Below are 22,990 nucleotides of genomic sequence, written 5' to 3'. Positions count from 1 at the left end.
GATATCTAGTGAGTGTATTCAGCCTACAGTCATGCGGTCACAGGTGTTTGTACTTGTACACATTGCACAGTTTTCATTGTGAGTCCCAATATAAAACTGACAATTGCAGCTGAGAATCTTAGCTGTCTGCCCCCTCATTTTTTCACTCTATGTGACAGTAATACAGAGCGGCTGTAATGAACACAACTTCTGTAATTTGAATAAATCACTCTTGAGTAAGCAGATAAATAAAAATTCATCTAAGATACATCTAAGATTTCTATCCTTAGAAGCTGCTAAAGGAGAAATTTAATTTCTGCTACTGTTAAAAGAGCATGTGTCCTCAGCTGTGTTGATGGGTCTGTTTCTCCAAATAGATTCAAGCCTTACGGGCTTATTACAGAAGACCACGACATTGCGATGGGAAGATCAGCAGACCTTTTTAAATTAATCACTCAACGGTGAATTTAGAGAAAGCTCTGTCATAACACAAGCAAGCTCTCCATCCCATCCCGGACAGACTCATGATGTCTCACAAGTTCACTGTCTTTCCACTACCAGAAATAGCACAGACACAGCAAAAAGCTCAAGCCTGATGAATGCACGTGCCAAAGAAGCATTTGGAGAGTATTTGTAATGAGTGGGTGTGTTTAGCGTTGTCTTGTCTTGGTCAGAACAACAGATCTTCAGATTGGAGGTTGCCTCATGACTAGGGAACAGAATGGCAAGAAAAGAGCCCTTTATACACTCTGACTAGACCCTCAGTCTTAACAGTCAGTCAGTCAGACTTTCTCTTTCTTTTGTCTAGATTAAAAGATTTGTGTTTGAAGTCCACAATTTCTAGAAAGGTTTGCTCTAGCATCAATTTGTATCTTTGTAAGTGTAAAGAGAAACTAAAAAATAAAGTCCAATTCTGCACTCAACAGAACCAAACAACAAGAACATGTGTATGTATGAGACATCACTACTTATCTAGTAGCGATTAGCAGGTATACTAGCCGACACAGGCAGACAGTAGAAATCAAGTGCTCTAGCCAAATGTGACATCCCATCTTGAACCACACCAACACCCCCAAAGCAGAAGTGCAACCAAAGGAGGAGCTGATGTGATAAAACAGTTGTGTTCTCTAAAGACACAGTAGATAATGCATTTTCCCACGGGCATTACATAAAGTAGCTGTAGACATAGAGGAACTTTGACCTAAAACACATTGCTTTGGTTGTACAGTTCAGATACAGCTACATCTTCTGTGCAAAGAAACATTATTTATAACAAATTAGGATGTTTATCCATATAAAAAGACAGATATGAATTTAACGTTCTATATGCAACAAGTGAACACTTTGTTGCACAATTCATCCTGCATGTAACACAGAAATAGTATACAGAAAAAGTGAAGTCTGCATGTGATTAAGCATTAATCCTGACTAGCAAACACTGAAATAGAGTGTAATGTACATTTTTCTTTTACTATGAGAGTTTTTAAAAAAGAGAACCATACACTGAGCTTTGTAAACTATACACAATCACTCTGTTTACATAGAAAAAAATGTGTGGATTGACATTGTCAGGTACAGGTTATAAAATGCTAATCCTCATGTTGTAAGCAAAGTCAGTCCTCCTAAAATGTGTGGTGCTGCAGCAAATGTTAGCAAATAACAAATTTGGACTATCACTGTGTGCATCGGTGTGCTTTTGCTTGGTACTTCAGTGCCTCCATATCAGCACAGGGTATGAGTTGTCCCTGTGTCCACTTAAAACCAATTCAAATAGTATGACACAATTTGATCCTATCAACCATAAAAACTTGGAGGGCATTATACAACATCTGAAATCCTCCTCCTGCTGCCTTGATATTCTGCCAACAGGCTTTTTCAAAAATTTTTCTATTTGCATGGCCTCAGATCTTCTACAAATTGTCAACACATCTCTCAGTTTTCTTCCCACAGGCCTCGAAAACTACAGTCATCAAGCCACTCACTAATCTCTCACTAATGAATAATTATAGGCCCATATCAAACCTCCCATTTTTAAGTAAAATCATTGAAAAAGCTGTTTTCAACAGCTGAACAACTTCTTGGCACTAAACAACTGTTTTGGTGTCTTCCAGTCAGGATTTTGTCCACACCACAGCACTGAGACTGCACTTTTTAAGGTCTTCAGTGACATCCACTTAAACACAGAGAGTGGCAGAATTTCACTCTTGGTATTATTGGATCTCAGCATTCGACAGTCGACCACTACATATTACTAGACCGACTGGAAAACTGTGTGGGACTTTCTGGCACAGGACTAAACTGGTTTGAATCCTACTTAAAGTACAGGGACTACTTTGTATCTACAGGTAATTACACATCTGAGCAAACAAAAATGACATGAGGAGTTCCCCAAGGCTCCATTCTGGGGCCTCTTCTGCTCAACATTTACAGGTTCCCACAAGCTCACATTATGGAAAACAACAAAATGATTCAAACCGCTGCTGCTCGAGTCCTCGCTAAGACCAAGAAAGTGGATCATATCACTCCAGTTCTCAGATCTTTACACTGGCTTCCTGTCTGTCAAAGAATTTATTTTAAAATACTGCTGCTGGCGTATAAAGCGCTGATTGGTTTAGGGCCAAAATACATTTCTGATCTTGTGCTACATTATGAACTATCCAGACCTCTCAGGTTGTCTGGGACAGGTCTGCTTTCTGTTCCTACAGTCAAAGCTAAACATGGAGTTTTTATGCACCACATATCTGGAACAAACTCCAAGAAAAATGTAGGTCTGCTTCAACTCTCAGTTCTTTTAAATCAAGGCTGATGACTTTTCTGTTTGCCGCTGTCTTTTATTAAATCAAATTTGAGGCTTTTGATTAATATCTTACACTGCACTGTAACTTTTACTCCTGTCTTACCTGTTTTATTCTATTTTAGCTTATTTTTATTTTCCATTTAACTATATTTAATTGTATTTAAATGCCTTTTTATATTACTTTATGTTGCTTTTACAGTTTGTCTAGATACCTTTTTATGTTTTATGTAAAAGACTTTGAATTACCTTGTTGTTGAAATAAACTTGCCTTGCCTTAGTTGAGGAGGCAAAAGGCAGTAGTTGAAATCATTGTGCCTCCACCTTTTCTGCACCTTGTGCATGTGCAGTATGCTTGTGTACATATGCTCCCCATTCTCAGAGCATGATGTTACATACAGTACACATGGGGTTTGGTGATTGTATGTAGTATGCCATGACTGTGTAATAGCTCGATGCACACTATGATTCAACCCTGCTCCCTAATATGGTGCAAACGTTACAGGATTTGTAGTGCTGTGTTAGTTGATTGGCAGAAGAGTTATCTTGTTACTTGCTTAATATTTATTTATCAATATGCTTTTTCTGTATTTGAAGGACTTGTTTAATTAGACATAAGTATCATTTTATTGTATTGAACTGTCTGCGTCACTGTAGAGTTGCGCTTTTCCTGCACAGCCCTTACAGTGCAGGGTTTTGTCGCCCAGTGCTTTTGAGACAGACAGAGTTCTGCTCACTGCATATGCACATCCTGTGTTGCTCACATTGAGACTTCCTGCCTTCCTGTTTCTGTCACATACACCTGGGCTCAGGCTGAGAGCCATCTGTCATGCAAAAACCCATACGCACACATGCACACACAGACAAAGACCGTCACAGAAGTAAAAAGGGCTTTTATCTGACAAGCGGTGTCAGACAGCCTCTTGTCTTGCTCAGCTAATAGTTGATTTCTAGTTAACCTGTTACATTTAGTAGCTGTTTTTATATTAAACAGAAATTCTCAAGATTGTCTAAGCTTGGCCTGTGGCTTACATGCTTAACACTTGTGGTTATAGATGTGTTATTTTCAGCATATTGAACTTTATGTGTTGCTTTTGGGTGTTGTAAGTTTTTGTGTCATATGTGGTGTTGAGGTTTGTTGTTGGGTGTAAGGCTGTGAATGGGAAATTACAAACATCCTGCATGCTGGTCAGTAATGTTTATTTCCTCTTCTTGTATTTCTGTACCTTTCTTGACAAGCTGAACTGACGTCAGAGCTGTATTTTGTGTTTTTTAAAGTCTCGACAGATGTAGCTGCTCTTGCTCCAGTCACAGTAACAATCCCACCCCTTCCCCCTTCAGCCCACCAGCCAATCCCTTCCCTCATGTTTATTTATTCTGACAGCCAGCCCATGTGATTGTGGCCAGCCAATCAGGCGGCTGCTGTGGGGGATGACATCACTAACTAGCTGGTTCCCTCCAGCAGCAGGGGAGCTTCATTTTCTGCTCCGAGTGTTCGTGCTAAAATGGAGGCTGGCTCCTCGCCTTAGCCTGGGCAGCCCTCTTCTCCCCTGTCTCCTGCCTCAGCTCACTGATGTTGGCATGTACTAGAGCTGCCAGTGGGATGGTTCTGGATGCACCGAGCTCCAATGGGCCTTTCCAGCCTGTGGCCCTCATGCATTTTAGAGGTGAGAGTAGGAAATTTGCCTCCTCTACTGCTCTGTGTGTGTGTGTATGTGTGTGTGTGTGTGTGTTTCAAGGGGAGATGGGCAAGAATGTTGCTGCCATTCAGCAACTGCAGTTGCTAATCAGAATGTTGTAGAAGGAAATATTTGTGTCAGCTGACTTTTCTGAAAGTTCCTGCAAGAGACTGAGAGTGTTTATCCTCTTACTGGTGGTGGCAGGAGTAGTTTTGGAAGAGGAAGTGGGGGATTGTGTTTGTGTGTCAACGAGGAAGGGTTTTTGCCAAGGCATTGCATAGTTTAGGCTCAGTAGGGAGGGAGGGCAAGAGAGTAAGAAGGAGTGCTAGTTTTGAGTCTCCCATCCCCCCATCAAGACTGCTGATGTCATAGGAAGTGAGGTCAAAGCTTGTTGTTGGCGTTTGTGTGTCTGTATTGTGTTGTACCTGGGTATCTGGTGTCATTTGACACATGTGTAAGTCGAAATGAACTGCTTGTTTTTGCTGAATCTCCAGTAGGCTTCTGAGTTACTGTCTCAGCACACAGGGTGGAAGTTGGGACCTACAGCGTTTTAACTGTATCGGATTGAGCATGGAAAACAGAAACTGCCACTAGAAGAATGCTTGCGTCTGTATAAGTGTATCAGTATCACCAGTTGAAGGCTAACGTTTGTTCATGTGTTGTATTATTATTTTCTGCAATCAAACTTGCAACATGTACATGCAAACACAAAGCATGTGCAACACACAGTTGCTACTGGCACCAAGATGTTAGTCCTATGTTGTGACTTGTGACGTGTTAAATACGACATGATGATTAAAAGAACTTGGTGTATGATAGCCAAATATTGGCTAATAGACAGCTGTCCATATTTGTATTGGTTGTAGTACGTACATAGCATTTGACACTGATGCCAAACCTGGCATTGTGTGATTCGGGATTTGTACTCAGGAGCAATTTGTGTCCACAACCTGTTTCCTGTGTGCAAGCTGGAGCCTTCAGATGAGTAAAGGTTATTTGCCCATCCATGCAGAGAAGCCTGTGTGTTTAGTCTGCTGTTGCACAGCATGTCTCTTAATATTTTAGGCCTGTTCAGAAACCCTAGTGCTGTTGTGTAACTGGAGCTGGTAGACCTCTCGACACTCAGGGGATGAGATGAGGTGTTCATGGGCGGACCCACGTTTCAGCTTGTTAGTAACATGCACAGATACCTTTCAGATACTCGCGTATTTAACTTATAATTACCTGTTCTGTGATTACACAAATGATCTCCATTTAACTTAATAAACTTAAAGACTTCTAAAAAGATTTAACTTCCAAGGTGATGATTCACTAGTGTCTTGGTTAAAAGGCTGAAGACTTTTGCATAATTCTTCTTTTTTGTGTGTTTTGAGATTTATTTGCACCATGACTTTAAAGAGCTGCTAGAGAGGGAGCAGGCAGGGCAATAACACAGTAATTGACGCAGAAGGTAGTAGCAAGTTTTTCCCCAAAATTGTTACATGACCCCGTGGCAGCTGCTTCACAGTTTAAAAAAACTGTGGCTTGTTGGAAAGGAAGACTGAATAGAAGAATCCTACTGAATAGAAGAATATGCTTCACTCTGCCTTACATAAACAGTGCAGAAACATTAAACAGATCCCCATTAGGGTTCTCCACGGATGTGGTAGCCAAAGCTCATGAGTAAAGCAAATTGCCAGCTGTTTGACCTTTGATGCGGTCGATTAGATCCTGTTTGTGGCTAGTAGATTGGATAGAGAGACTAATGTTACTGCAAAGCTACTTATAGACCACTCACTATTATTCACTGAGTTTGTATATAGCCACAAAAGTGTTTTGTAAGAAGCTGGCATGACCCTTCCTTTTTTCTGAGGTGCCATTCTTCACAAGCAAGTCCTGAAGTACTAACAGCTGTTTTAAACTCAAAGAACAAGTCATGTGACGCCTCGCCCACCACCTCTAGAAACTCTAGTTGTATACTTTTTTAGAGTGCTTTGTGGTTCAAGAAATCAAAATATAACTATATGGCATTAACAGGTAGCACACAGGTAACAGCATTTCCTGCTGTGTGTCGAATACCAGCTGCGCCACTGTAACTCAAAAACCCAGAGGTGTAGGGAAAGTCCATCTGATGGTGCTGCCAGTCCCAGGTTCAGGTTCCAGCCGGTGTGGGAGTGTGGACAACCTACAGTGCTGGACCTCTAAGAATTGACTTATTTCATTAGTGTCAAGTAATTACATTTGTCACCGGATGCTTGTACAAGTGCCTCTGTATGCCGTACATGCAATATTCAAAAGAGGGCTGCACTGAAAATACTGCAAATGTAGTAATTAGAGATCACTGTATCTGCAGTTTCCTCACTGCAAAAGTAACTATTTGATAACTTTGCATGTTTTGAAATATATCTGATAGGGGACACGTTGTTTCATAATTGTTTTTTAAAACACAACAAAACTTTACTTATAATGTCAGCAAGTGATATGTTATTTTTGTGTATTAGGGGGTATTGTATAATGTTCTGATAAGTGGAGCATGCATGTTATATCTGCAAGTATGTATGTGGTTGTTCCTTGTTATGTAACAGCACTTGTAGAAAAACTGGTATTTGCTCTGTTGGTTTATAGAGGTAGAATACAGGGTGTTTGTTTTTGCTTTGTTGCTGGTGTTTGTGGTTAACGGTGTGTGTGTGTGTGTGTGCTTTCTAGATGGTTGGGGTTGTGTGATGCACTCTTCCAGTGAATATAATCTCCTCTTTTGTTTGTATCAAATGTAGCAGGGGCCTCATGTTTTGCTAGAAAAAAGTGAAATTACCTGAATACACCACTTCTTTGGGATCTCAACTTTCTACTCTTTTAAGTAAATGTTGTGCTGTAGAAAAAGCGTTGACTAATTGGTGTTGGAGGGGTCTTAACTCCCAGTCGCTATTATTCACATTTTATGAGGTCTATTTGTCTGAGCAAATCAGCAGCATATGACCCCAGCGCAGCAGCAGCTTGCATGCATCTCTGATTAGCAGCGGTCACCCCCTGGTCCAAAGTCCTATCTCTGCCTGTGGTCACCATGGTGACGTACACATGTAGGTTGTTAATGGGGAGACAAGACTGACTCAGAAATCATAGACTGTGACGAACAACTTAATGCTGCCCCATAGGTGGGCTTTATGAGATGACATTTTATTTTAGGTCACTAATGAGCACCATTGCAATTCTTTTTCGTTTGAGGGAGCATTTTATATCCAGGGAATCTCACCAACTAAGGAAAAATGATTTGCAGGACAAGCTGTATCTTTATGGCTTGTGTCATTTCTTATAATTTGTGTTGGCATGTCCCATAGCTGTATGTACATCACGACAGAGTTTGTATGATTATTACTGTTCTCTTGGAGCAATAGTCATTCGTCTCCCACTCTGTCTTCCCAAAAAAAGCCATAAGTCAATTACATTTGATCCAGAAACTCCGCTGCCTGAGTGTTCAAAAGAGCCCGAGAGAGAGCACACATACATTTAAAGTTCTTTTACTTGTTTATAAAACACTGCGTGGCCTTAGACCTGGATATGTCTCTGAAACATTTTTGATATACAAGTTGGGAAAGCCCTTCAGGTCCTCTGGGAGTAGACTTGTAACTGTTCCAAAGTGCAGAACAAAAATCTCTGCTGATTCTTTATTTAGCTCTTGTGCTCCGTGCTGTCGGCTCTGCCTCTTAGAAAATCTGAGGGTTGCTGAAATTCTCACTATATTTTAACATTTGCTCAAAACCTACCTTTTCACTGTGCTATTATTACATTATTAATTATTCACTTATTTCATTGATGTGTTAAAACTTGCAGTGCAGAACTTTTACATGTAAATGAACATCCGTTACATTCAAACCCTAGTTGAATGAGTTCACACAATGCTGACTAAGCCTGTCACCACCAGGTAAATCTCTCTGTATTTCACAATACACAGAGTTTTTAAATCTGATGTCGGATGATTTATTTGAGACAGCTGTGTTGATGATGCATGCATGCTAGCAAAGAACAGAGGTTGGCTCATGGACAGTGAGTGTGCAGTAGTTACCAAAAAAAAGACTATTATTGATTCATGACATCTTATAATTCAAAAAAAGTCAACACATGAACTCTGCTGTACTGAACCCAAATACCTCACAAGGCTTTGGTTACAAATCATCAGTTATTTGAGAGAGATGGGAGAAAAAAGAAAAAGATTTTAACACTGATTTTTGACAGGGTTAACATATTAATGAACCAGATTTGAACCGTACAAGTCATTAACTTCACAAGTGGTGCAGAGATTAAAATAAAGTATTACTGCATTGTTTGTTTTGGAATACTTTGTCTCATATAGTGTTTCAGGAAATTTTGGAATGACTTGTTGTCCTTCAAGTCCTTAATAGGTTGTCTTAGAAACAATTCTCTTACTGCCCTGAGATACACATATGCAACCTATCCATGCTGATAAGATGGGATTGATGTAGCCATAACCTTTCAGCTGCCAGTCAGATGACATGATGTACATGATAGCTGGTTGTTTCGCCAGTCTACAGTGTGTGATAATAACATTTTCTTCCATGGCTGCTTCAGAGACAATGTTATCAACTTGAATGAATAGTTACACAGCTGTTCTCTCAGGCGATATGAAGGATTAATATTCTGTTCTATAAAGAGAGTTTGTTTCTGTTCATTGATGAAGGAAAAAAAAGGAATCTTCACACATGACTGACCTGTTAATTCCCACCCTCCTTCCCTTTCTGTCTTGTAGATGTTCCCCCTGCAGAGCAGGAGAAGCTGTTCATCCAGAAGTTGCGGCAGTGCTGCGTACTCTTTGATTTTGTCTCGGACCCACTGAGCGACCTGAAATGGAAGGAGGTGAAACGGGCAGCGCTGAGCGAGATGGTGGAGTACATCACCCACAACAGGAATGTCATCACCGAACCCATCTACCCAGAGGTGGTTCACATGGTCAGTATTATATTTTTGTGAATGAGCTCTCTAAAGTCATTCAGGCGGGTAAAGCAACAGGTTTTATTTATTCCACCCTGTTTATGTCTGGATGTGGTTACATGTTGGTTTTAATACCCCATTACTTGACTTTGCAATCAGTTCACAGATAGAGTTTGTCATATAAATCCTTGATATGTCTTATAAATTGTGACCTCATAAAAATCTGGTGTTAAAATATCTGCCAGGTTGTTTTTGTTTTCTGTTTAGGGATGTAACTCACGTACACATGCTCTTAATAATAAATGAAATTTATGTTTCAACATAGCACTTTGTGCATCTAGTAAAAACAACAATCATAGAGATGGTGATACATAGTGGTGGTCATTATGGTGATACAACAGTTGCTAATAAAAATCATGATTTGCAAGTATCCCTTGTATCTCTTTAGGCCTGCACAGAGCACTATCTTGATGTTTTTTTTGTGTTATTACATCTCAGATAACATAAAATGCGCATTAAACATTCCTAAAATAGCTCTGATTTCTCAAAGTTCTTGTTAGCCATTATTCACACTATTGCTGTTAACCAACAAATGAAAGTTAAATGGGTAAATTAGCAGCCATAGTCATCATAAAATGGGCTTATGATGTTATTATCCAGCTGGGGTAAGTCTATTTGATATAATAAGCCCATATTACAAAACTCCATCAAACATATCGTGCCTTTGTCTTAGTGTCAGGTGAATTGAACAGTTCGTAAGTGTGGTTCAAGATGCATTAATTCCTCAGTTGCATGTTCATGAGTTGTCACGTCTTGCTGAGGCGAGAAGGGTTTGTTTTTATTGTCTTGGAAGCATGTAGCCTCCACCGTACATCACTAAATTAATTCAATTCTAGTTTCAGACTCAATTTGACTTTTTTTGGCTCCTGACTGAGTCATAGGAAACTCACATGAGCATCACTGACCTCAGTTTCAACCCAAAGATCCATGTCACAAAAACTTAACTCTGTTATTCTTTAAATCATTAGTAAGCCATTAAGTGATCCATTTTATTTTGTCTCCCTGAAGTGGTCACTTAGCGGTGTTTGCCTGCAGATTGTTAACCCCTATAAAGTCACTTTAGTTCCTACCTGTGCAGATCTGAACTAATCCCATTCAATCGGGCTTTTGGCTGTCATTGAGCTCCTACTGTATATTTATTAGAGATGGGTTTCTCTGAGGTTGTGGCCTGGATGTGTTCATGGTGCCAGGTTCGCTTTCCCAAGCCAAATTAAAAATCCTTTGATGTTAATCAAAGCCCTGCCTCAATGCCACATGGTAAACTGCAGATGATCAAGGTGCAAATTTACCCCCATCCTCCTCCTCGTGGTTTTATTTGATCAATGCAGCAGAAAATGCAACCGAGCTGCCAAATCAGCATGAAAATATGCTCTTATTCCTGGCAGCCCCTTCCCCCCTGCCCCCTTAAAGACAAGGACTCTTTGAAGTCCACTGATGGCTTTCATCATCAAAGTGTGGAGATTGACATGACAATCTCCTCTACAACCATAGAGAGTGTATTCTTATGTTAAGGCTGTATGCATTATTTCCTCCCATAAGCACTTGTTCTTTCAGGGCATGTTTGATGCCTCAGCGTTGAGGGTTTAAAACAATATTTTGGCAGAACTTTGGATGACACGACAGCGGTTGTTCCATTAGTCCTGTTCTCTGGGGGGAAGTAAGAAATGGTTTCTACTAAGAATATAAACATGATGGTGAGTGAGTGTGTTTTGACCTCTGGCCAACTACACTCTGGAGTTGCTGTCTAAGTGTGCTGTCTGGAAAGTGAGATTTGGAGGGAAAATAGATGGATCCTTCCTGGTTAGAGGAATGGTATTGCAAGTTGCACATTACATTCTTTCTTGTTTCATTTCAAGAGAATATATTTTTCTCATTAAACATTTTGAAGACAGATTATAAACATGGGTTAACATAAGGTAAACTTAATTTGACAAACAGTATCTCTATTGACTAGTCCCGTTTTGGACCATGTGTTGAGCACTTAATATGATTTTAGCAAATGCTCATTTTTTAGTGGACAAGTAATTTCCCAAAAGCAAAATAAAGTCTTATGATAACCAGTTACAGAACATTGTACCGGTGTTTGGTTTAATGTGTATTTGTGTTGTTCTGCAGGAAAACAACATCACTAATTTTGGCCATTAATTGCCCCACAGCCTTTTGATTATCAGAGGTAATATTGTGGGATAAGTGATTGATGACAAACAACTTTGTTTGCTTGTCAAATACTGCAGCTGATGGATTTCAGAACTTCTCCACCAGCTTCATTATTTCAGTCATTTGTGTTTTCAAAGCAAACGTTGGTTGTCAAAGTGACAGGTGGAGTAGACAAACTTTACAGCCAAAGCTAATGTTTACAAGGGTTTGGCAATAGCAACTGTCTCTACACTAAGTGCAATATAGAAAAGGTGTTTCTAGGTCGATGCACAGTGTGGGTTAACAGAGGTGTGTTTACTAAAATACATGCTCAGGATACTCAGTCACCTGATGAGAGCAACAATAACCAGAGAGAGAGATTAGAAATGTTTTTTTAGATTTGAGATGTTGATGGGTTTTCTTCATATGTATGTACCCCTGTCCCATTCTTGTGAACACGATATCTCAGGAGCGCCTTGAGGGACTTTCTTCAAATTTGGCACAAACGTCCACTTGGAATCAAGATGATGAACTGATTAGATTTTGGTGGTCACTGTGACCCAATAAAACATGTTTTTATCCACAACCCAAGAATTCATAAACTAATTATGACAGTTTCACCTAAATGTCTAGTAGGATAAAATGATGAAGTGATGATTTTTTATATCCAAAAGGTCAAAGGTCAACTTCACTGTGACATCATAATGTTCTGCAAAAACACTTTTCTGTCCATTATTCAACACCATAACTCAGGAACAGAAGGGGAGATTGTGACCATATTTCACATTAGGTTGGATACTGAATTGGTGACACTAATCTTGGGTTCCCACCTTGAAACTGTGGTGATTCTGCCGGGTTGAAGATGTGTGTGAAGCATCCACGTTTTAGAATTTGTAGCTTCTTCGCAGCAACATCCATATCTGAAGCATCGTCTACTGTCATGACTACAACTTCGTGTTCTATCAGAATCAGCTTTATCGGCCAAGCATGTGAACACATACAAGGAAAATACACTTGATGCGTCTTATTAAATTCCTTCAAAGTCTTCACTACAAATATTACAGTATATGAGTCTGGACAGACATGGATGTAAACTGCAACTTGACTGGCTGACGGAGGCGTACAACTGTCAGGTGGTGTTTCTAGTTTCATGTTAGGTCATTCATCTGTGAGTGAGTGAGAACGAACTGGAACATTATTGTATTTCACATTGTTTAATTGTTTTTTTATTGGTCTCATTGATCTTCATTTGTTTCATTGGCTTTAATCAGCTCTGAAACTCTGAAATCTGCATGTTAAGACACAGTAAATGTAGTCAGATTGCTTGATTTTTCTGCCTTCTTCAGGCACATTTAGCCGCTTCTTACCAGATTAAAGATTTTCTGTTGTATATATTGAATCTTTCTTTATATCTGTGTCTGTATTTGAAGCACGGTATCATGAATCCCTAGTCTTAACTGAGAATCTCTGAATCATCAGTGGATTGATCTGCCTTTCTCTGTCTTGTCTCCAGTTTGCTGTGAATATGTTTAGGGCGTTGCCGCCATCATCCAACCCCACAGGTGCCGAGTTTGACCCAGAGGAAGATGAGCCCACGCTAGAGGCTGCATGGCCACATCTACAGGTACACAACACACACACACACATACACTCACACACCTTGAAAAAATATCGCTTATTATCTATAAGCTGATTATTATAAATCCATTCAGCTATTACTCTTGAGTTTTTTAAACCTCTGCTTTTCTTTCACAGCTCGTCTATGAATTCTTCCTACGGTTCTTAGAGTCACCTGACTTTCAACCAAACATAGCCAAAAAGTATATTGACCAGAAGTTTGTAATGCAGGTAAGAACATAATGATAAATGTTATGATATATAATGTTAAGAAATTAAGAAGGCATTTTTCTCTGCTCTCTCATAGATCTTTCTATTTGGTGCTCAGTTGAATTCACCTCCCAATGTCTCAATAACCTTTTTTTTATGCACAGCTCTTAGAACTGTTTGACAGTGAAGACCCAAGGGAAAGAGATTTTTTAAAGACTACTCTGCATCGCATATACGGCAAGTTCCTGGGCCTGCGAGCGTACATTAGGAAACAGATTAACAACATATTTTATAGGTAAGTACGTTGTTAAATCATGTGTATGAGCGTGTTTGTGACTGATGGATGGTATTTTGTTAAATGTACCGCTATGATGTATCACCGTGTTTCTGCTGTTGCTGTTTTTCAGGTTCATTTATGAGACTGAACATCATAATGGAATAGCAGAATTACTGGAAATATTAGGCAGGTAAGATCTTTTTGAGAGGTGAACCCGTAAAATATTTTGCTGTGTATGTTTCAGAATGATTAAATCGGTGCTTGTATTGATATATACAGGTATAGCCTTTGTCTTATCTTTCTGGTGTATCCAGAGTCAATAGGAGTTGAGCTCCGAGGTACAATCCTAGCACTGATTTCCCTAATGGCCTCCTTTCTCCTTACAGTATAATCAATGGATTTGCATTACCATTGAAAGAAGAGCACAAGATATTCCTGCTGAAAGTCCTGCTGCCTTTACACAAAGTCAAATCTCTTAGTGTTTATCACCCACAGGTAACCATTTGACAGTCTTAAATATTGTGTTATGCTTTGCTCCGTGATAAACAAGATAAGACATCGTAATGCTGCAGTTGTGTTAGAAGTGGTTACATTATGTTGTCTTTCTCCCTCAGCTGGCCTACTGTGTGGTACAGTTCTTAGAGAAGGATAGCACCCTCACAGAACCGGTAAGATTTGATTTATTAATGTTGTTATGTCATTAATATAGTTGATTAAATTATCCCTCAATATCCTGTCTGCTCAAGATAAGTTAACGTCTGTATGAACCCAAGGATTCCCCTGCCAAAGTCTACTCTTTGATATTTCATTAGTATGCTGAGTTGTACTGTGACTTTTCAGCTGCTCATGTGCACTATATTTGGCTGACCACCAGAAATGTGTTAAAGGGCGGGTACATTAGTTTTTGAGGTTTTTATATCATTCTGTAGCTTCACATTAGTGCACCATATGTATTTAAATCACTGCTGAGTGGGCATTTCCATTTGAAAAACTCGAAAAAGGAACGCAGGTGGAATCATCCTTTAAGCGTTCTTTTATTATTTCTTTAGGATTGTCTGCATGGTATTTTCTTCACATCTTGATAAAGACCAAAGGAAATGTAACTGAATTATTTAATCAAAGAATAAGAGGTGATTAAAAGAAAGATTTGCTTATGATTGCAGTGCAGCAAATAGCTAAACTTTTTTTAAAAAAATGCTAACTTCTGTAATCAACAGTTGGACAAATCAGCTGTCCAGACATTCTTCTTAAATTCTTGTGTTGTCCTGTGTGTGCAGACGGTGATGGCTTTGTTAAAGTATTGGCCAAAGACCCACAGTCCAAAAGAGGTGATGTTCCTCAATGAACTGGAGGAGATCCTGGACGTCATTGAGCCTTCAGAGTTCGTCAAAGTTATGGAGCCCCTCTTCAGACAGCTGGCCAAATGCGTGTCCAGCCCACACTTTCAGGTCCGACATTGATTACATTACACATTTTGTACACATGTGCAATGGTTATCTTTGTATCTGGGTATTTCTTCTTTTTTTCCATCAAAAGCTTTCTTTGCACATATGTAACCTTGTTCTAATGTAATATGATGTCAGGTGGCAGAGCGAGCTCTCTACTACTGGAACAATGAGTACATCATGAGCCTGATCAGTGACAACGCTGCTAAGATCTTGCCCATCATGTTCCCAGCCCTCTACCGCAACTCCAAGACCCACTGGAACAAGTGAGTCGATAACACTGGCTTGCAACTGTTTCTCTGTTACCAAGTGCATAAATCAAGTGACCTGTGATAATCTTTGTGTGTTTCCAGGACGATCCATGGGTTGATTTACAATGCTCTGAAGCTCTTCATGGAGATGAACCAGAAGCTGTTTGATGACTGCACCCAACAGTTCAGGGCAGAGAAAAGCAAGTAAGACATGAATCTGCTGCTGCTGCTGCTGTTGTTTACTGATATGTTTGCATATGTTTAGAATCTGCTTTTTTTGTCATTTTGTGACATGAAATACATTATTGACTGGTTTATTATCAGAGCTTAAAAAACAAAAAATAAATGGAACAGACGCCTTTATTCATTTGCATTCTGGGACCCATTTTGTTGTTTGTTGCATAGCTCTTATTTCTTGCCAGCTGTCCGTGCATAGACAATGAGATATCATGTCTTGTTTCCAGTACAGCTATGTCTCTCTTGGTATTATTGTTGGACTTAATCTCAGTCTTACACTGTTAGAAACATCATACCTAGAGATGGAAAAAATGACTAAAACATACTAAAAGAATAAAAGAAAATGAGTATACCAGCAAAGTAAACTGAACCACGAACTCCTGCTTTCTTTTTAACAGATCCATGACGTCAGTGTATCTTTGAGTAAATGTTTCCTTTTGAAGTAGCCTCTAATGATTTTCCTGTTTTGTTTTGTGTCTCAGAGAGAAAGCCAAATGGAAAGAGAGAGAAGAGGCGTGGGTAAAGATTGAGAATCTAGCAAAGTCAAACCCACAGGTGAGCAAAGAGTTTTTAACCAAACAATTCTCACTGGTTGATGCTTAAAGGGAAATTTGTCCATGTTTCATGTGGATGTCCAATCAGTGTTGATGGTAAATGTTGTTTGAATTGAAGCAAGAAATTAATCAGTGCGTGCTATATTGACTGAGAAAGCTGAGTTTTCCTGCTCCCAGAGCCATGCTGGCAGTGCCTACATGTACCAGGATGCACTGCGCGTGAGCTTCTGACACCCAACCACCAAATCCACTCTGGCTCGAATAAATAGAGCTGAATATCTGAGTCAGCCAAAACACACGGAGAACAAGGAACTTTTGTTTTTGAGCAGCATCTAGAGCAAGCCAAGATGAAATAGCCTGTAATTCTTCCTTGCCCCCAACTACGTCACTGTACACGTCAAATGACGACGCTGGTGTTGGAAGAACAACAAATCTGTGACCCAGAGACACAGAGAACATCGGCAACAACTGCAGGCGTTTTTCACACTATATCCCTAATTCCTAGATTGCTAGAGATAAGATTGAAAATCTGCAAAACAATCCTTTAATTCTGTACATACCAGAAAAGTTCCATCAACGATTTGGTGCTTTATAACCTTTCCTCCTCTCCTCTTCTCCCCGTACAGTTCCTGGTGTATGTCGACTCGATAGGCTCAGGCAGTCCGATGGACATGGAAACAGACGGACCATTGCTAGAAGATGTCAACTTGCTAAAGAAAACAGTTGAGGAGGAGGCCACACAGGTAAGGAGCGGAGAATACGTGTCTTGTAGCAGTAAATATGTATGTTTGTATGAGGTAGGTGTTGTGAGGGCTATGTATAAAGACACTAGACTGATGATTTAATAACATGTTTGACAGGGTTATTCTGTATCACGCTTTATCATGCTCACTATTGTCTTTTGTTAGTCTGGAAAAAGACATCTTTACTTTATCTTAATATATTCTTGCTTCAGCAAACACACCAGATGATTGTCTTTCAAACGCAGTGAATATTTGTCCATAATGACTATTGGAAGCTGCATTATAACTATAATAAGTCCATGTAGCGCGTACAAAAACAGTCACCACGCATTTTCAATTTTACGATGTTTTACGGTGTTCTTAGTTTAAATATCACTTATATATTTTTAATTATTTCAAATTGTTGTAGGCCAATTTTATGTCTGTGATGTACATTTTTATTTTAATTTTTTGTAATTGCACTATGTTTAAATATAATCCATAAAGCTTGACAGCGTTCAGCGGCGTTCACCGAGCTAAATATCTTTTGCAGCTGAAACATTTTAGGATATTTCAGGTCATGTTACACATTTGGATGAAAAGCAGTCTCCTTCACTCTGCCCCATAAATAATTTATTCTGTCAAGCTGCTTACTCAAAGCCAACACACATGGGTCCTGCGATTCACAAAGTACCAACCAAGCTGTCTTCCAACCTCCAACAAGGAACAAGGGACAAACCGAAAGAATTTAAGAACTAGAAGATCTCATTGCCTCAAAAATATTTGCTCACCATTGCAAGTAATTGTGCTCCTTTGCATAATGACATTTGCTCATGTTGGTATTTATTCTGTCATTGGCCATGCAATTATTTCCTTATCATAAGCAATTCGGCATTTGGTGTGCAGCCATAGTGAGGTATTTGAATATCGTACTGAAAAGACAGCTGTTTAATATTTAAGAGGAGGGTGCTTCAGAAGGCAGGTGTGTGAGGCGCAGAAAAATAACACAAATACATGTCACACATTTCTGTTCATCCTGCAGACAAGCTACTGCACAGAAGTTGCATGGACTATATGTTATTGATCCCCCGTCCATCCCGCTTTCTTCCATGTGTTCAGATCGAGAGAAACCAGCGTAGAGAGCGCCCATTGATGCGGAGGAAATCGGAGCTCCCCAAGGACATCTCCACTGTCACAGCCTTGGAGTTGCACCGGAGAGCCGAGGAAATGTTGACAACGCACGACGGCCACTAAGAGACCACCCCAGATCCACCGTAAACCAGCAGCAGCAGCAGCATCCACAAAGGAACCACACAGGCCCGCAGAGGCCAGCACAACCGAACTCTTGGTATCTCAGTGCAGTCCAGCACAACACAGAACTGAATAGTCCCAGCTCCACCTGACACAGAAAATGTCTAAAGCCGCACATCTAAGCCTGTCCGGACAAGCGGTGCTCTGTCCTTGCCCTGACCCCCTCCTGCCCCCGCCCCGCCCACCCCCCTCAACACACACACTCTCCCTTTCCCCCCACCTGGCTGTTGTCCAGCAAAGATGTCTGTGGTGCTGGACGGTCCTGCATGACCACGACATGCACCGTGCCCCGAACTTCACCTGAGATACTGTATTGTCGTTTTTCTCTTCTCCTCCTCCCTCTTTCTTTTTACTCTGTCCTGTCCTCTCAACTCGTTTGTGTTTTTTCGGGGTGCTGTGCTGCCCCCTTCTGGTCATTTCTCTCAGGTGTTCTTTTCTGTGTGTGTGAGCTGTCTTCTCTTCTTGCCTCTTCTTTATAGATGTCAGGTGCTTGTACAAATAATATGAGCCCCCCAGCTGTCACCTCTAAAGAGGACTTTAAAAAGGCTTAATTTAAAAAAAAAACAAAAAAAAAAACATCCGTCGATGAGAAAATGTCAGTTGTTTCTATATATTTAATATTGGCTATTTTTCTCATAACATTCAAACTAGACAGCTGTTTATATTCTTTCCTACATAGTATATTAGAAGCTCCTCTCAGAGTGAAACACACTTCCTATCAGTATAACTGTTCTGTTTGGAGCTTGCTGTTCATTTTCCATTCGCTGTGAAGATTCATTGATCATTCTGTTAATCAGGACAGTGTCATCTGGGACTCGCCAGTAGCGTGTGTCCGGGTTAAAAGCGTTACAGCACAGTTGTGTTCATCGAAGTGCTGGCCTGACAGAGGTCCAGGTTTTTTTTTATCAAGCAGATCCTTTGTAGAAGCCTAGTTCGGTGCCAACTTCTCTCGTTAATTTAGTTCCTTTCTTAAAAACGATCTTTTTAATTGTTTTTTGGCAATAAGTTAACACAGGTTGCGGTGTGTGTCAGTGGCTCAAACAGTGGTGGGTTGTTTGGTTAAGTACAGGTTAAGCCCGGTTTGCCGCACATGACGTGAAATGGGATTGAGGGATTTATTTTTGGTTGCCCGTGTACATCCTGTCATCATAGGAGTGTGTTAAACATGGTCTTTAGCATTCAGTACAAGTCACTGTCATTCATGTGAGGCTCAGGAGAGCTCAGAGAGATCTAGTCGCTCGTCTGGGATTTACACAACGTGACTTAGAGAGAAGTCAAACCGAGGCAGATTCTACGAGAACTGTGCTGATGGCGATCGCTTTTTCTACTCTTCTCAAGCAAGACCCTTTTGTTTATAAAACACTTGTTAGAGATGCGACTGCTTCGTAGAGGAGGTGTGTGTTTGGTTAGAAGAGGTCAAACATGAGCCTTTCTTTTCACAGTGCCTTTTATAGTCTAAGGGGATATTTGCTCCACTGAGAATCGAGTAGTAGCATTGACTTAAAACACCAGACCATTTAAAAAAAAAATCGTAACATCCGTTTCCAAAAAAAATAAAAATAAAAAACAAGACGCGTCCAAGACTCCAGCACATGCCTTGTTGAAGCTACAAAGTCAGTTTGTAGTGAAAAGCTCTAGAGGAGAAAGCAGAGTGGTCGCCGCCCCCCCCCCGGCCACTTCAGCGACGAAGCACTTCCTGATAAAACTTGAAAGAAAACAGAAACACAACTGAAAAAAACCAAACTAGTAAAGAATTGAAATCCGTGATGCTGTCTGTCTTGGTGTGTGGGGTCACCTCGCCTGGGTGCCTGTTGATAAGAACTAGCCTCCACAGGAGAGGAAATCACCTCCCATTGTAACTTCCCACTCTGTGGCCCCACTGTCCCATTCCACTTATGATTTGTACCATTGTTTTACTCCCTCTGCCCCTCCCTTCTTCCCCCTCCCCACCCCCCCCCTAGCTAAAAGCCTACTACTCTGCAGGGCTTGTTATTTTGGAGATCTGTCTGATCTGCTTCTGGATGCTTGCAAATTATTTTTCTGTTGTGGTTTTATCCTTCCTTTTGCCTGCAGAACCTCTTGTCAGTGTTTCAACTGAATGTGCAAATTGTAAATAATACTGCAGTCACGTTGTTCTGTTTTCTCCATGTTTATCTTGAAGAACAACATTCACCAAGACTTTTGCAGTGGATTTGATGAAAGGAAAAAACGACTGCATCCTCTGATTGTTGGTTGCTGCAGGAGCACAGTGCAAGTGTCCCATTGGTGACTGTTCTTCTTCTTGAAATGGCTTTAATATTGGCTTCTTTGGAGCTTTCTTCATTTCACATAAGCTTTGTTTTCTTTTTCTTTGAAAAGGATGATTATTGCAAGTGTCCTTTAGTATATGTCTCATACTAAATGGCTTCATCTAATATTGTACATATAATGTACTTTTATTTTATGTTATAACTATTATTATTAAATGGTAGATTTCATATTTTGTACAAAATACCCCCGTGTACAGAATACAGAGGTTATTAGCAACTGCAGACAGTTGGTATGTGGCACAGACTTTAACACATGTGACTATTTGCATTTAGAAACCGTATAGAATTTGGATAGTTTTTTTTTTTTTTTAAATCTATTTGTAATCCGACATCTTTTCCGTTTTTCGTTTCCATCTCCAGACATGTGTTGAGATCCTACATACATGAGCTTTTTGTGTGTGCTTTTATCCAAATCTCCAGTGGTGTACATCTATCTATATACAGCAAATAAAGAGAACATGTGAGTTTTATATTTTCATCCTAAAAAAAAAAAACTTTGCAAGTTGTCATTGGTTTTTTTAAAGTTGTCTTGTCTTTTTTTTTTTTTTTTGCCTTGCAGCTCTGTTTGATGGACACCAGCCTACCTTTGGTCCAGAAGGCCTGTTAGAGGCTTTTTAATCAAAAAAACCTGTACGTTTCTCTGTGGAGAGCTGACATGTCGCAGCTTTTTTTGTCTTCTTTGTCAGGTTAGCATAAACATCAGTTTCCATACAGCATAGGAGGGGTGGCGATGTAGAAAGGACATAGCCGGCAGCTGAATGGTTACTGCACATTGCATAACTGCAATGTCCCTGGTTTGATTCTGGGCAGGAACTCTTGTTGCATGCCATACCCCTTTCTCTCTATCCTCTTGTTTCCTCTCTGCCACTTTGCTACTCACTGTCCAATAAAGGCAAAAATGCCACAGTTTTTTTTTTTTAATTAAAAAAAAAAAGAAAAGAAAAGGAGAAATTCTCACTTACCCTCAACTAAAAAAAGACACTGCAGCTGTTCTCCAGGTTACTGTATTAACATGTCTCATTTCTTCTTCACTTTACCTCCACCTGTAAAGCTACTGATGGTGTTAGCAAGCCGCCATTGTCTGTACTGTCTGTAGAAAATTATTAGTCTGAAGTTACAAGTGTCAAGAAGAATGAACGAAGAATACAAAGTCAAGTCCACGTCACTGATATCATCCCTAAAGAAAACGTACAACTCAGAACAAACCAGTCAGCTTCAATTTATCACCTTATATCAAACAAAATATCTCACATTTTTAGACATAATTTTATATCAATAGGTTGGAAACATTCTCAAGTTGTCGACACTTAAAATTCTGACATTTGTCAACAGGCAACATGGTTGCATCAGTATAAATTTGGACAGCTTCTTCCTTCACTTTTTAGTCTTTTAAAATTCTGGCGCAAGCATTCAATTGAATTTTATTACGTTTCATTATATATTTTAAAGTGACAGTTGTAACTTATTACCAACTAGTAATAACACAACTTAAAAACCTTATGAAAGGAACCAAACATTCGAATCCAAAAAGTAGATTCTCAGACACAAACTGAAATGAAAATCCTTTGCTGCCACCTGCTGGACAAAACCGGTAAACATTTAACATTTGAAACTTGAAAGCCACATGATTCATCTCCAGAGGCTTCTCGTACTCTAATCATACATATATATGATCACTGCGGTGTTGAGTTGGACTGCAATCCTGTTTTTTTTTGTTTTTTTAAATAGCTTTTTTTAATTTCACAAACACAATAGAGGTCTAATCAGTATTTTCTGACCATGTAACACCATTATTATGAAAAAGATAATTTTATCATATTGCAACACTAAATCAAGACACATTAACAATTAATTAATCCATTACTGACTGAACTGGCATTGATATTCTGCTTTAAATCATCGCAGTCAAAAGTTGTCTTTCATACAGCATGATGTCAAGGACATCGCTTGCTTCTCTGCAGGAGAGGTTGCTAGGTGCTGCCATCAGCCACTCACAGTTGCACTAACACACTTCAAATCAAAGGGGCTTTTTATTGGCATGGGAAACAGACGTTTACATTGCCAAACCAGGAGAATAATTTGCTTCTGTTTTTGTTTATTTGGTCGTCAATTAGGGTGCTGAGGGTGTAGATATGGGCTGTTGTACGGCAATTTAAATTGGCTTGTCTGAGGTCACTTAAGTTCCCCCATTCATTTGAAGACAACAGTGAGCTTTGGCACCCGCCCACCCTCTTGTGTCTAGCACCCCTGCTGGGATCTGTGCTTGAACCCAAATGAACTTACAGGGATTTAGGTTTAGAAAACAAACAGACTTGCGCATTTTTCATCTGTAAACCGCAACCGTTGGTCGGCTGTGACAGTGATGATGACATGCTGTAAGAGGCGTTGCATCAATCAGTGATCTGTACGTGGTTCTTTGATCTCATTAATGTTTCATTACTGTGTTTTTAATCTCATGTATGAACCCTCATCGCATTCCGCAGAAC

At 39.8% G+C, this 22,990-nt stretch overlaps 1 protein-coding gene across 3 annotated transcripts in view; it reads left to right on the top strand.

Annotated features, from left to right (window-relative positions):
* The window catches only part of ppp2r5cb (protein phosphatase 2, regulatory subunit B', gamma b), a 31,379-nt gene extending 10,405 nt beyond the window's left edge, over positions 1 to 20,974 (top strand). For 2 of the 3 annotated variants that reach the window (XM_044376832.1, XM_044376831.1), the window contains exons 4-16: positions 9,194 to 9,393; positions 13,085 to 13,195; positions 13,327 to 13,419; positions 13,563 to 13,693; positions 13,806 to 13,865; positions 14,062 to 14,170; positions 14,290 to 14,343; positions 14,953 to 15,123; positions 15,259 to 15,386; positions 15,474 to 15,575; positions 16,091 to 16,163; positions 16,789 to 16,905; positions 18,004 to 20,974. In XM_044376832.1, coding sequence (XP_044232767.1) covers positions 9,194 to 9,393; positions 13,085 to 13,195; positions 13,327 to 13,419; positions 13,563 to 13,693; positions 13,806 to 13,865; positions 14,062 to 14,170; positions 14,290 to 14,343; positions 14,953 to 15,123; positions 15,259 to 15,386; positions 15,474 to 15,575; positions 16,091 to 16,163; positions 16,789 to 16,905; positions 18,004 to 18,138 — 1,484 coding nt within the window. In that variant the 3' untranslated portion in view covers positions 18,139 to 20,974. Of the gene's footprint in view, positions 1 to 4,235; positions 4,441 to 9,193; positions 9,394 to 13,084; positions 13,196 to 13,326; positions 13,420 to 13,562; positions 13,694 to 13,805; positions 13,866 to 14,061; positions 14,171 to 14,289; positions 14,344 to 14,952; positions 15,124 to 15,258; positions 15,387 to 15,473; positions 15,576 to 16,090; positions 16,164 to 16,788; positions 16,906 to 18,003 lie in introns of those variants that run through there. The other variant, XM_044376833.1, reaches the window with a different exon arrangement.
* The last annotated feature ends 2,016 nt before the right edge of the window (positions 20,975 to 22,990 follow it).

The sequence above is a fragment of the Thunnus albacares genome, chromosome 16 (genome assembly GCF_914725855.1).
Source record: "Thunnus albacares chromosome 16, fThuAlb1.1, whole genome shotgun sequence".
NCBI classification, from domain to species: Eukaryota; Metazoa; Chordata; class Actinopteri; order Scombriformes; family Scombridae; genus Thunnus; species Thunnus albacares.
Note: the sequence above shows the minus strand (reverse complement) of the source record. Positions and strands in the feature narration are given on the sequence as shown.